Source organism: Podarcis vaucheri, assembly GCF_965113315.1.
Source record: "Podarcis vaucheri genome assembly, chromosome: 9".
Lineage (NCBI taxonomy): Eukaryota > Metazoa > Chordata > Lepidosauria > Squamata > Lacertidae > Podarcis > Podarcis vaucheri.
Window position 1 is genome coordinate 71,082,148 of NC_138767.1, and position 14,017 is coordinate 71,096,164.

Here is a 14,017-nt window from a genome sequence, read left to right on the forward strand (position 1 = left end):
TAAATAGAATGTAGAAAAATAGTTACATGCTCACAAAAAGGGCAACTTGAAGAGCTGAGATGTTGGATCCTCACTAAAGTGGAAAAGAAAGAAGAATATTTATTATTTAATTCCGAGGGCAGTGTACAACATTAAAAATGTATTTTACATAAGCATGATATGCAAATCCTATATGCAAATAGCAGATTCATTCTCAGAGTACGTCCTCATGTGAGCAGCATGGGCAAGAGGGAGGTATTAGGCCAACACAAGGTCAACACAATTCAAAGTGTTGGTGTGGACCTTTAAAGCCCTAAACAGCCTTGTCTCCACCCCCATCGTTCAGCCCGGACACTGAGGTCCAGCGCCGAGGGCCTTCTGGCGGTTCCCTCATTGCGAGAAGCCAAGCTACAGGGAACCAGGCAGAGGGCCTTCTCGGTAGTGGCACCCTCCCTGTGGAACGCCCTCCCACCAGATGTCAAAGAGAAAAATAACTGCCAGACTTTTAGAAGACATCTGAAGGCAGCCCTGTTTAGGGAAGCTTTTAATGTTTAATAGGTTATTGTATTTTAGTGTTTTGTTGGAAGCCACCCAGAGTGGCCGGGGAAACCCAGCCAGATGGGAGGGGGAATAGATAATAATAATAATAATAATAATAATAATAATAATAATAATAATAATAATAGTTGTTGTAATACCAAAAACAATTTTAAAAACTTCAGAAAAATATTGAATAATAATAATAATAAGAGTTTGGATTTGATATCCCGCTTTATCACTACCCGAAGGAGCCTCAAAGCGGCTAACATTCTCCTTCCCCTTCCTCCCCCACAACAAACACTCTGTGAGGTGAGTGGGGCTGAGAGACTTCAAAGAAGTGTGACTGGCCCAAGGTCACCCAGCAGCTGCATGTGGAGGAGCGGAGACGCGAATCCGGTTCACCAGATTACGAGTCCACCACTCTTAACCACTACACCACACTGGCACACTTGACTACCAAACCCACAAATAGTCCCATGAAGACTGAGCATGCTCAGTGGGTACAGAATGGTGACTTACTGATGGGAGGAAACAATGGGAAAGAAAGAATGGAGAATCCTGGAAGACAACGTGGCTGGTAAACTCAGAAGCAATACTCCAGCACTTCCAACATTTTGTTCTAAGTCAAACTGGGAAAAAGCTATTCCTCATTGCAAAAGCCCTACCTTTTGGATGCTTTGTACAAAGGCATACAAAACGCCTCATGCACGGATTTTCCAACCACATCCTAGAGAGAAGGACGAAAAGCATTAAAGCAGTTGAGAGAAATTACCGTATTTTTCGCTCTATAGGACGCACTTTTCCCCCCTCCAAAAATGAAGGGGAAATGTATGTATGTCCTATGGAGCGAATGCAGGCTCATTGGCTTCAGCGATAGCAATGCGAAGCCTCCAAAGCGCAGAGGGAGAGCTCCCCCCGCGTTCCAGAGGCTTCACGTTGCTTTTGCTGAAGCCACCTGAAGCCCCCGGAGCGCATGGAACTCCCACTGCGCTCTGGGGGCTTTAGGCAGCTATCCGCAAGCCTTCGGAGCACAGCAGGAGTTCCGGCTGCGCTCCAAAGGCTTGCGGATAGCTGCCTGAAGCCTGGAGAGCGAGAGGGGTCGGTGCACACCAATTCCTCTTGCTCTCCAGGCTTCGCTTCGCTGGAGAGGCGCTGCACAGTTTTCCCTCTGCGCAGCGCCCCTTCAGCCAAGCGGGAGGAGAAATGGAAGGGGCTTCACTTCTCCTGCCGCTTCGCTCAAGGGTCGCTGAGCAGAGGGGGGCGATTCCCCCCCCCTGTTCTCCCCCTCCTGTGGTCCGGTGCGTCCTATAGAGCGAAAAATACATTAGTCGCAGCAACACACCCACCGACACGGAAAGAGCAAATTTGGCCCAGGACTGTGAATGCAACAGTAGATAGAACCCATGTATGTTTTAAGCCCTGTGAGATTATTATTCTAGCATTCAAAACAAACACAGCGGAAGCTGACTGCCCACAGGACACAATCTAGGTAACAAGAACAAGAAAGGAGGTTTCAAGTTTATGCAATGCTGTGAATTCTAGTGGTTTTGCTATCTGAATCTCTATCTATTTAAGTAATATTTTATTAGGTTTTATCAATAGAAAAGTTTAGAAAAATACAAAAACAAAAAAGATACAAAATTACAAAATACAAAAATACAGACATTAAACACAAAGAAAGAAAAAGAAAAAACACATATAAAAGAAAACAAAAATTCCCTCTTTCTTAATTTCTCATCTTTAGTTAACTTATTTTCCTGACTTCCTCACGTCTCCCATTTTTGTATCCCTTTTAAAAATTGGTTCAGCAAATTCATGTCCTATTAGTTAATCTATTATTAATCCCATCTTACATTTTACCTTGTTGCTAGAACCCCTTCAATTCATTTCACTGTCCTCAGCATTCAAAAATTTTACAATATTTCTGCAAATAAGTTTTAAATTTCCTCCAATCTTCTTCCACCAATTCTTCTCCCTGGTCTCGGATTCTGCCAGTCATTGCTATCTGAATCTCATCCTTCTTTTGCATGCGTAAAAAGAATGGAAATCTTAAGGCCAGATCCAGCCTGGGCAGATGCAGTCGCAGCTGCTGTTTGCCTAAATGCTGGCAACAGTCCTGTGCATATTATTATTATTTGCCACCCTTCATCACAAGATCACAGGACGGTTCACAGGAAAAAAATATTAGGTAAAAACACAAGTAAATAGTCAAAACAGAAGCAACAAAACAATAAACCCCCCTCCCACAAGCACATTTAAATGGCTGTAGAGTATTGATCAGCCTTATGAAAAAAAAAATACAAATACAAAATGACATATAATGACACATTGCTCTATAATTCTGGGCCATGAAGAAGAGACCTCACACTCTCTCACTCAAAATTCAGAATGTTATTATTAATAATAATAATTTCATTTCTATACAGCTTTTTATTTTTAGAGGGAGGGAATCTATTAATGCTACAAATCTGGGAGTTTGAACCCCAGCGAGTCTACTTAGCAGGAAACAGGCCACCACCTGCAACTTTGGCATTTCAGCCAACGGCTGGATTCCGCAGAGGGAAACTTCATTCTTGCAACCTGCTTTTAAAAACAGATGAGAACAACGGTGTTGCTTGCTGAAACTCAAACCCGACCAACGACCGAATACTTACAGCCGGCTTTTGTAGGCACTGGTCGATAATTCCCTCCATCCGCCTTTTGACAAAATGCAAGGACTTCTGAGGGTAGTATGGAAACAGCAACGGGCTTTCTGGAAATAAAGAGGCAAATTAATTACGCTTGGATGAAGTTAGATGGACCTGTGAAGAGAAAGGCTGTTCCCCAATTCACTCCTATTAAGGCAAACATTGCCAACAAAGGTCTGTATAGTTAAAGCTATGGTTTTCCCAGTAGTGATGTATGGAAGTGAGAGATGGACCATAAAGAAGGCTGATCGCCGAAGAATTGATGCTTTTGAATTATGGTGCTGGAGGAGACTCTTGAGAGTCCCATGGACTGCAAGAAGACCAAACCGATCCATTCTTAGGGAAATCAGCCCTGAGTGCTCACTGTGAAAACAGGATGTCAAAAACTGGGTTCTGAAAGGAAAATATTTTGGTACAGCCTACTTCTTAGGGTTGTGTCTGTGCTAGATACATCCAACTGGTGGAAATGAAATTCACATTCAAATGTCACAATTTCATCTAAAGAAATCAGTTATTGGTGAAAAAGCAACCTAAGATTATATTACAGAGGCTGAATGAAATGTTTAAATGGAAGGAGTGGGTGATTTAGTTTGGCAGCTCCACCTCAACTGCCTTCCCCTTTTGAACAAACACACTTGCTAAGAACAACACAAATTGCTAAATCTATACTGTGCCATATTAAACAACTGTACTTGAATGCTTGCAGCCTCATCATCTTCAGCTCTTCAGGTAATAAGAGAATGAAGTACCTTTGAGATGGTTGCTATTTTGGAGGAAGTTAAACCACTGGTTTCCTTCTGTGTTAGGTGGGGACACGAGGTCATCGTCCTCATCTTTCAAATACTGGAGAGCAAGACAAGACAAGTTTATATCTCAACGATGCTGGGAAAATATGACCAGACCTTCCGATTTCAAATAGATAACCTACTAAAGAAAGTTTTGTGACCTTTTTCTTAGGGCTTTAGAATGTGTTTTATTTTCCAGTAATCAGTTTACTCAAAATAACCTGTTATCTTAGTTTATCAGAGATGGTTATAAACCTTTGCTCTATGAAACTATCATCTACAACTAGACTCTCGTGATTGTGAGGAGTTACCGTATTTTTTGCTCTATAAGACGCACCAGACCACAAGACACAACTAGTTTTTGGAGGAGGAAAACAAGAAAAAAATATTCTGAATCTCAGAAGCCAGAACAGCAAGAGGGATCCCTGCGCAGTGAAAGCAGCAATCCCTCTTGCTGTTCTGGCTTCTGGGATAGCTGCGCAGCCTGCATTCGCTCCATAAGACGCACGCACATTTCCCCTTACTTTTTAGGAGGGAAAAAGTGAGTCTTATAGAGCAAAATATATGGTAATTAAATGAGCAATTTGTTCACTCGCCTTCATGAAGAATCCAGAGTAAATGGAAGTGCTTGTGTATAATTATGTATTCCTTAACTTTGACATAGTAAATGCTTTTTAAAAAAGTTTTTTGGGACTACTGTTCTCTCAAAACAACTTTTTAATTTACCAAGGGATTTACAGAGAAATTCTGCAAGTGTCTACTCTGAAGGAAGCCTCACTGAGTTCAATGACACATACTTTTGAGTAGACATTTATAGAATGTCACTGTAAATCTTTCAGAGAAAAGAATAACTCTCCCTCCCTCCTGCTTGCTACTTTCCCCTGCAACTTGAACCCTCATCTTTGCAGCTGCTCAGAGGCTGAGCTGTTAAAAAAACCTTCAGGGGACATAAAATGTCTTCTGTTCTTAAGACTTTTGGCAATCCCAAGGTTTTCTTCAAATCTGTTAAGGCGAAAATTCTAAGCATACTTGCTAGGAAATAAACTCCTCCAAAGTCAGCGAGATCTTACCCCCTCTGAGCAAATCAAGTAGGAATGACCAATCCTTTGCAATGTGGTGCATCTGCTGAGAATGCTGTCTGGAGAGATTAGGGTCTGCTATCAAGCTATTGGCAAGCCCAGCTCTCTTTTGTTAATCTTTTATACTCTTCTGTAAGAGGGTGACTCATGAGATCACTTCTGTGATGCAAGGCAAAGGTCAGAAATGGAACCCCCCCCCCCCGCGTTGCTGCACATCTAGAGAACAGAGAAGAACTGGAGGGGGGGGCGCATTGCAAAGGTTTCAGAGTAGTTTAATGCTGTATTGTGTTTTTAATATTCGGTTGGCAGCCGCCCAAAGTGGCTGGGGAAACCCAGCCAGATGGGTGGGGTATAAATAATAAATTATTACAGCGGTACCTCTGGATGCGAACGGCATCTGTTCCGGAGCCCCATTCGCATCCTAAAGCGAACGCATCCCGCGTCTGCGCGTGTCGCGATTCGCCGCTTCTGCGCATGACATCATTCTGCGCGTCTGCGCATGCGGTGAAACCTGGAAGTAACGCGCTCCGTTACTTCCGGGTCACCGCGGAGCGCAACCCAAAAATATTCATTCAGAAGCTACTTCAACCCAAGGTATGACTGTATTATTATTATTATTATTATTATTATGTGACAGTTTCTGCCGTGTCTGAGTTATGTAAATAGGTAAGAACAGCGTTTTGATGAAGGATCATTTAAGTCACACCTGCGTCAAACTGAAGCCACTTGTACCCAGCCATCATCAGAACAGCCGACAGCATCCCCCAGGCCAGTTACATTTCTAAACCACACGGCAGCACTGAGAAAATTCATGCATATTCTGGGGGTTCAGAGGAACACACAATATAGGCCAGCAGTCAGTGAGACGCCTCAAGGAAGCCCGTTAGCATAGTCTGAAGGCCCTCACCTATTTTTGTTCTCAAAATTATTTCGATTTACCGTATGTTGTTATAAATATTGAGTGTAAGGAGTGGGAAAGCTTGTCAGTGAAGCACATTTGTTCACATAAATTCATCTGATTTGCTTAAACGGATTCCAGAATGCTGAACGTGGCTTTACAGAGCGATAGGCTATCCCAGCCATTAGCTCCGACCTGCAAAATATATTTCCTTCAGCAGCTCATTTGCCCACCTCCCTGTCTTAATAAAGAGACTTGATTCATTACCTGACCAACTCTTTCTACATTAAAGTATTTCCCTTTACGATTGTAGAGCTCAGGTGCCTAAAAACAAACAAACAAACATGGAATGCAATATATATTTTATTTTAAGTGGAAACGTGAAGAATTATTAAGATAGCTAACTCCCAAGGTCCCACATTCAATTATATCACAGCCTCGGTGGGATATGTATCAGAAGGAGGCAAGTTAGCTTCCAAATACCCCCAGGCCTTGTGATCTGCAGTTGGTGGTGAAATAAGGCAGAGCCTTCTCCACAGTGGCACCCAAATTATTGAACTGCCTCCTGCTGGAGGTATGATTGGCCCCCTCAGTACTGTCTTTTAGGTACCTTTTTAAAAATACAGTAGATTTATTATTCTAGTTAAGAGAACAGAAACACACAAACACACACGTGTATATATTTGAGAAACACTACATATAGCAACTTTATACTATATAGATTACATGGATAACTGTTCCCCTGGAATGTTATCATTCCAAAATAAAATAAAGACCATTGCTCTATCCGTTCATGACTTTCTCTGCTATAGTACATCAATTTGGTCATTATTCCAGGCATCCCCATTTTTCCAATCCATTCTGAAACTAAAGGGGTTGCATTTGTGTTCAAGCTTTTGCAAGAAGTACTCTCACAGCAGAAAGCAAATGTAATGTTACTTCCAGGTCCTCTTCCTGTACTGGGTTCTTACAATAACTGAATAATGGCATATTGGGTTATCCAATTATTTCTGTGCTGAAATTACAAATTATCCTCCCCCAAAAATAGGTGTATTGTGTCTTCAGCATTTACTCGGTACTGCTAAGTGTATTTGACTTAATCTGTGAGGTGTTAAGAACTATTTGTACAGTAACATTTTATAGATTCCCCCAGTACCATGGATATAATCTTGGTAGTAACTTAAGTCTTCTTGATTCTTTTAAAAAGCACATTTATTTCCTCAAGCTGTGGGAAAAGCTGAGCCACTATAGTTTTACCTGTTTTGAGTCTGAAATGTTCTCTGTCATTTATTTGTATTACTATCAAGTTTTATTTTGTTTTAAGATGTTTCACAGTTATGTTTATATAGTGTTATAGACCACACTGAGATTTTTGGAGGAAGGGTGGTCTATAAAAAAATCACAATAATAAATTCAGGTCTCCTTTGCTGACCTGAACAGATGTATCTGTTTGCTTTTACTTGAAAGAACAAAAACTCAAAGTCAGTTAGATCATGTGCAAATGTAATAATTTACTCACAGTAGCCAGTCAAATTAAAAAAAACTTACCTCATTGAAATGTTCAGTAAGAAAATCGGCAACAAAAGTGATATCTTTCTGAGTCATCTTTGAGAAACAAGAGGGGGGAAAATCCACATTTTAAAAATCAGCTGCCAAAATTCTGCAAGCAGCAACATCAAAATTAAAGTATTTCTCTTTAAAAGAACATGAAAATTACTGAATACAAAACAATAATACAGAAGCAGATCAAATAAGAAAGCACAACCCTAATTAACATTAAAGTGTCATACTCACACTCTGTGAGTAACCATGTCAATTTTATTCTTTGTCGATATTTAATTTAGTTAAGGGGGCTAGATATCACTGGATTGCCTTTTTTGTTGTTCTTGTACATTTCTAATTTGATAGGGTGTAATGGTATTGCCTTTAAATACATGTAGGAAATGGAACATACATGACAGAGCACAGAAATACTACCTTGTTCAGCTCTGGAGGGACATGATCTTCTGACATCCTCAACATGGCTGGAAAATTAAAAAAGAGAGAGAGATTACCAGGACAGCGCAATAATTTCCATTCCACTGCCCTTGCTTCCAAAAGAGAGAAGATTTCACCAAAATACAGCAATGATAAAACATAGTAATTATACCCGCTCGAAAATGTCACAACGGCAGCAGCAGCAACATGCCATAGTTATTTTTTCCTGTATCTCTTTGTGTAAAATACGAAGGACTACTTGCTCAGGGACAATATTTAAAACTCAAAAGACCTATCAACATTGCCAGCTCTGGGAGGATGAGATGGACAATAACTTGCTCTCCCCTAAACCCCCTCACTCCAAGTGGAAAACTTAAGACTATTCTGCCCCCCCCCCTTTCTCAGTTCCACTTGTCCTTCTTCTTGAAAAACCAGCCCTTCTGGGTGTGGGAAGGAAACACTGGGAGACCATGGCTTCCCCTCCACAGCCCTAAGCTATCTTCAGAAAGGAAATGGATGGCATTTCCTATTTCATGATGTCCCTGTTGGTGGGAACTAGGCGACTTTACAGTCTTTACTTTACAGTGGTACCTTAAGTACTTAATTCGTTCCAGAGGTCCGTTCTTAACCTGAAACTGTTCTGAACCTGAAGCACCACTTTAGCTAATGGGGCCTCCTGTTGCTGCTGCACCGCCAGAGCACAATTTCTGTTCTCATCCTGAAGCAAAGTTCTTAACCCGAGGTACTATTTTTGGGTTAGCGGAGTCTGTAACCTGAAGCGTATGTAACCTGAGGTACCACTGTATTTTCTCCTAAGAAATGAAAGGCAAATAAAAGGTAAATAGGTTGGGTGGCTTCCTTTCATTTCTGAGGAGAAAAAAAGTAAAGACTTGACCATGTGGAGTCGCCTAGTAAAGGACCCCTGGACGGTTAAGTCCAGTCAAAGGCGGCTATGGGGTTGCGGCGCTCATCTTGCTTTCAGGCTGAGGGAGCTGGCGTTTGTCCACAGAAAGCTTTCCGGGTCATGTGGCCAGCATGACTAAACCGCTTCTGGTGCAACAGGAGACCATGATGGAAGTCAGAGCGCATGGAAATGTTATTTATCTTCCCACCACAGTGGTACCTATTTATCTACTTGCACTGGCGCGCTTTCAAACAGCTAGGTTGGCAGGAGCAGGGACCGAGCAACGGGAGCTCACCCCATTGTGGGAATTCGAATCACCAACCTTCTGATTGGCAAGCCCAAGAGTCTCAATGGTTTAGACCACAGCGCCACCCGCATCCCCTTACCCAACCTATTATGGCAGAACTAACTATGCTCCCTGGTGGCAAATAAGCTAATAAGTTTCAGATCTATCCCTTCATGTGCGTAGGTTTCCATTTTTCAGTTACGCTTCATAAAATCGAACCCTGGTTTATATCATTAGCACTAATTTTTCCTCACCTACATATAGCCACCGAAAAAAAGCTTTGAAGTTCTTCATACTGCTGTCTATAACTCTGTAGAAAGAAAGAATAGAAAGGGCATTAAAACCTATTCCAAATGCTACCCGGACTGAAAAGTGTTTCTAAAGCCCACCTCCCTCGTTAGAATTTCCTTCCATGTGGGCAGTTCCACACACTGGAAGCTACGTCATCACTGCAATATCATTAATATAATGCAACCTTATAAATATGTTCATCAGACGTTACTAGCTTGCAACCTTTTTGCTAGTCTGTTCCACTTCTATAGAGAGAGGAGTGAGAGGGGTCTTTCCCTCTTCTAGCAAACCTCTTGCTGAAATCTTCATTTTTAGGCAATAAAGCTCCAGGATTCTGTCCCTTTTTGCATCTGTCAAGAGAGAAGGGGTGGAATATTCCATCCTTCCTCTGCCAACCTGCCAGCGTGGAATTCCATGTACATATGCAATTCCTGACCTCTTCTGGCTAGTAGGCTAGTGCTTAAATACAAGTATGCTATAGTGCTTCTGAAAAGACATAGTGCTGCTTATGCACTGTATCAGTAATATTTACAACAAAATATCAAAAAAACAAAGATCATGGCCACTAGTCCCATCACCTCCTGGCAAATAGAAGGGGAAGAAATGGAGGCAGTGAGAGATTTTACTTTCTTGGGCTCCATGATCACTGCAGATGGTGACAGCAGCCACAAAATTAAAAGACGCCTGCTTCTTGGGAGAAAAGCAATGACAAACCTCGACACCATCTTGAAAAGCAGAGACATCACCTTGCCGACAAAGGCCCGTATAGTAAAAGCTATGGTTTTCCCAGTAGTGATGTATGGAAGTGAGAGTTGGACTATAAAGAAGGCTGATCGCCAAAGAATTGATGCGTTTGAATTATGGTGCTGGAGGAGACTCTTGAGAGTTCCACGGACTGCAAGAAGATCAAACCTATCCATTCTTAAGGCAATCAGCCCTGAGTGCTCACTGGAAGGACAGATCCTGAAGCTGAGACTCCAATACTTTGGCCACCTCATGAGAAGAGAAGACTCCCTGGAAAAGACCCTGATGTTGGAAAAGATGGAGGGCACAAGGAGAAGGGGACGACAGAGGATGAGATGGTTGGACAGTGTTCTCGAAGCTACTAACATGAGTTTGACCAAACTGCGGGAGGCAGTGGAAGACAGGAGTGCCTGGCGTGCTCTGGTCCAATGGGGTTACGAAGAGTCGGACACGACTAAACAACAACAATTGGTCAGGATCATCACAGAAAGGTGATGACTAAGTTGTACAGACTAAGTTGTATTTTGGACAACAACAAACTTTTGCTCCCGACATTTAAACAGGAAACCAAAGTCTAAAAATGCTTTGCATCCGACGATCTAGATGAATACGTACTGAAGCAACTCATTTGCTTTAAGGATGAAGGAGCCCACCGCAGTAATGGCTTCTGTAAAGAGAGAACAGTTATTTAACATCAGCTGAGTTGACGATCCACACGCTAGCCAGAAAGCTAATAATATGTACCTTCGATTCCTGTTGCATCCAGTCCAAGAGACTCATACTTTTGTTTCCACAATGCCATTCCTTTCAGTTCACTGAGATGGTAAAGCAAAGCCTCAGAGCCGCTATCAAAAGCAAGGCAGCAAAAACATTTCAGTGGAGGAGCTGTCATCACACTCTACAATGCATCATTATTAAAGAATAATAATCTGGAATATTTGACAGACTGAAGGAAACCAAGCAAAATACAAGTGATTTATAGTTTATATATGATGTTTGGTCCACAGTTACTCCTGACATGAGAAAACTTGGTATACTTATTTGTATAGCAGTATTCTTGTTTATAAAACCCAATAAAATAAATAAGAAAGAAAGAAAGATGTTTGGTTTCATTCTGCTTTTAATTTTAATGTTGCTTTATTATGCTGTTAGCTAACTTGACAGCTCCACAGAGTTATGCTTTGCTGGGGTAAAAGTAAAAAAATAAGTTTAAATTCTGCCTAACTAGGTTGTTACTCGTATAGTGTGATATATGAGTGTTAATAACACTTCATGTAGACTCAATGAAATCAATAAATCCACTGATTTCAAGGGGTCTACTCTGAAAACGGCTAACGTTGGTTATCACTCCTACTCAGCCCAAGCTAGGATTTCCTTGCATAAGTGAGAAGTATTTTAGCAATTTTTCTTCCGTGGAACGGGAAGGTGGCGGTGGTATTTCAACTGACTTCAGCATCAAATGTATTCGAGTTTTCTTGGTTCCATAAGTTCCTATATTTATTTGCGTCCCTCTCAACACAGCAGGAGATGTTACCTTTGCAAGTGACTTATGACAAGCTTCTGAATACTGGAATAAGAGGATTCCATGGACTGGCCAAGTTTTTTTAAGCCCTGTTGGAAGAGACTTTGTTTTTAGCACTGTAGGGTCAATCAAAAGGCAGTAACAGTATTTTAACATATGCATTAGTATACCTTTACTGTGAGCTGATTCATAAGCAACGCCTGAAGTTCAAGGCTGTATAGGGAAAACAACAACACCACACACAAATTTCACTTTGATTGTGAGCACAACGCAGTACACAACTCTGGTGAAAAACAACTTCCTGCGCAGTACCTTGCTTTGCCCCATAACAGCAACTGCATAAATTCGTCTTGAACTGACGTCGTTGTGTTCTTTTCCTGCAGGTTGAAGGTGGCAGTACAAACACATTTAATTGTGATTCAAGGACCCATTCCCCGCTTGGGAATAATAAAGACACATGGACACAGCATATTAGGTTAATGGGCTAGAAACGGCCACAACTTTATTGATTACAGCATGTGAGAGGTATTGGCTTCGGCATTGGACAACAGCAAATCTGACTCCACCCACTCGGAGAGGGGTGAGTCTGACAAGGGTTATCCACCAGTAGAGGGAGCCTGTTGAGGCAAATACAACTATAAGCTCTCCCCTGATGTCACCGGGGGTCGTGCCATGACCCCCTGCCGCACAGGGCATCAGACAGGATCCACGACCGCCGGATTCCTTTAACGGAATACCCAAAAGTGAAGGGGTAGGCGATGGCCACACCTTGCCCTTCCACACACCAACAACACATTCCAATGCCTAACCGCCAAATACCAAGAAAGTTGTGACGATTGCTACGAGGTAGGGGGAAAAAACCACAAGGCCGGTGCCAATTTGCCAATTGGAAAAAACTCCTACCAGGCCCCCTAGGCAACCAGGGCGACCAACCACAGGTCCATAGCAAGGTCAAGCGAATAGCTAAGCCCTAAAGGGAAGTGGTGGGTGGGTGACTTGAGGAGATCGGCAGTGCAATGGTGGGGAGAGCTGGCGCGGCCGCATTTGAGCGGCTAAACCACGCCCCCGAGCTGCCACCCGATTGGGTGTTCTTCTGGGGGGCGTGGCGCGCCAGCGATGGAGCAGGGCAGGGGCCGGCACGCCTCCTGGATAATGCGGGAAACTGTTCCTGCTCACAATTTATCAGTCTTTGGCCTAGGGAAGGGGTTACTTCCATACCTAAACAACGAGGAGTTTACCAGCTCATGGATGAAAATTATGGTTAGAAAAGCAACTGCGATTCCTTTTTCACAAAAAAGGAATGGCAAGACAAACTGTTAAGAGTATATTGAACTGGCTAGATTAACAGAGGAATTAGAGAGCACACTAGACAAGAATTTCAAAAAGCATGGGGGAAATGCAGAGAATACCTCACAAAACAGTGCCCTAAAATTCATACCTGGCTTGTTTTGATTAATGTCTGCAGGAGGCTTTGTGGATATTTAAGTTATAATTAGAAAAATCTTAATAATTATTCATAAACGAAACAGCCTATAAGAAATAAATAAAGAGGCCAGATACTGGATAATGGAAGTCTTTTATTTGGTTGTTTGTATTGTTGTATGTTATGCTTATTGTTTGTTATGTTCGTGTTTGTAATGAGGATGGATTTCTGTATTGGGGGTGGGGGGGTTTTATGTTACGTTGTAAATAAAATTTCCAATCAAAATTTAATTTAAAAAAGGGGGTAGCAACTGAGATTGGTATGCCACCTTCTCTCTGGGCTACTATACCACTTTTGAATCGCTGAGGCAAAGGCTCTGGGAAATATCACATTGTGATCTCCGATCTCAGTCTCATGTTATCTGTGGCCCATTAGCAGTCGGAATTCACAATGGGTTCAATTTTCAGACACCTGCATATCTTAGAAATTTGTCTGTACCAACATATCGGCACCTTTTCACCAAAGCCAGATTAAATGTACAGTGGTACCTCAGGTTACATACGCTTCAGGTTACAGACTCCGCTAACCCAGAAATAGTGCTTCAGGTTAAGAACTTTGCTTCAGGATGAGAACAGAAATTGCGCTCCGGTGGCGCGGCAGCAGCAGGAGGCCCCATTAGCTAAAGTGGTGCTTCAGGTTAAGAACAGTTTCAGGTTAAGTACGGACCTCCGGAACGAATTAAGTACTTAACCCGAGGTACCACTGTATTCCCATCAGAAGTGCTGGATGGCAGACTGAGGGGCATCCCTTATCAAAATAGGATCTGTGTATGCTCTCAGGATGTCGACTGCATGAGGCATATTTTATTGCATTGTGGACAGTATGAACAAGCTAGGGAACTA

General features: G+C 42.2%; 1 protein-coding gene across 1 annotated transcript in view; it reads right to left on the bottom strand.

The window, feature by feature from the left end:
- The window catches only part of ANAPC4 (anaphase promoting complex subunit 4), a 34,095-nt gene that overhangs the window by 6,489 nt on the left and 13,589 nt on the right, over positions 1-14,017 (bottom strand). Inside the window, exons 12-24 of the mRNA XM_082237373.1 lie at positions 12,005-12,069; positions 11,863-11,905; positions 11,705-11,781; positions 10,915-11,015; positions 10,786-10,837; positions 9,390-9,445; positions 7,946-7,992; positions 7,517-7,573; positions 6,236-6,292; positions 3,956-4,049; positions 3,174-3,271; positions 1,185-1,246; positions 35-73 (exon numbers count right to left, since the gene is read on the bottom strand). Coding sequence (XP_082093499.1) covers positions 35-73; positions 1,185-1,246; positions 3,174-3,271; positions 3,956-4,049; positions 6,236-6,292; positions 7,517-7,573; positions 7,946-7,992; positions 9,390-9,445; positions 10,786-10,837; positions 10,915-11,015; positions 11,705-11,781; positions 11,863-11,905; positions 12,005-12,069 — 848 coding nt within the window. The remainder of the gene's footprint in view (positions 1-34; positions 74-1,184; positions 1,247-3,173; positions 3,272-3,955; positions 4,050-6,235; positions 6,293-7,516; positions 7,574-7,945; positions 7,993-9,389; positions 9,446-10,785; positions 10,838-10,914; positions 11,016-11,704; positions 11,782-11,862; positions 11,906-12,004; positions 12,070-14,017) is intronic.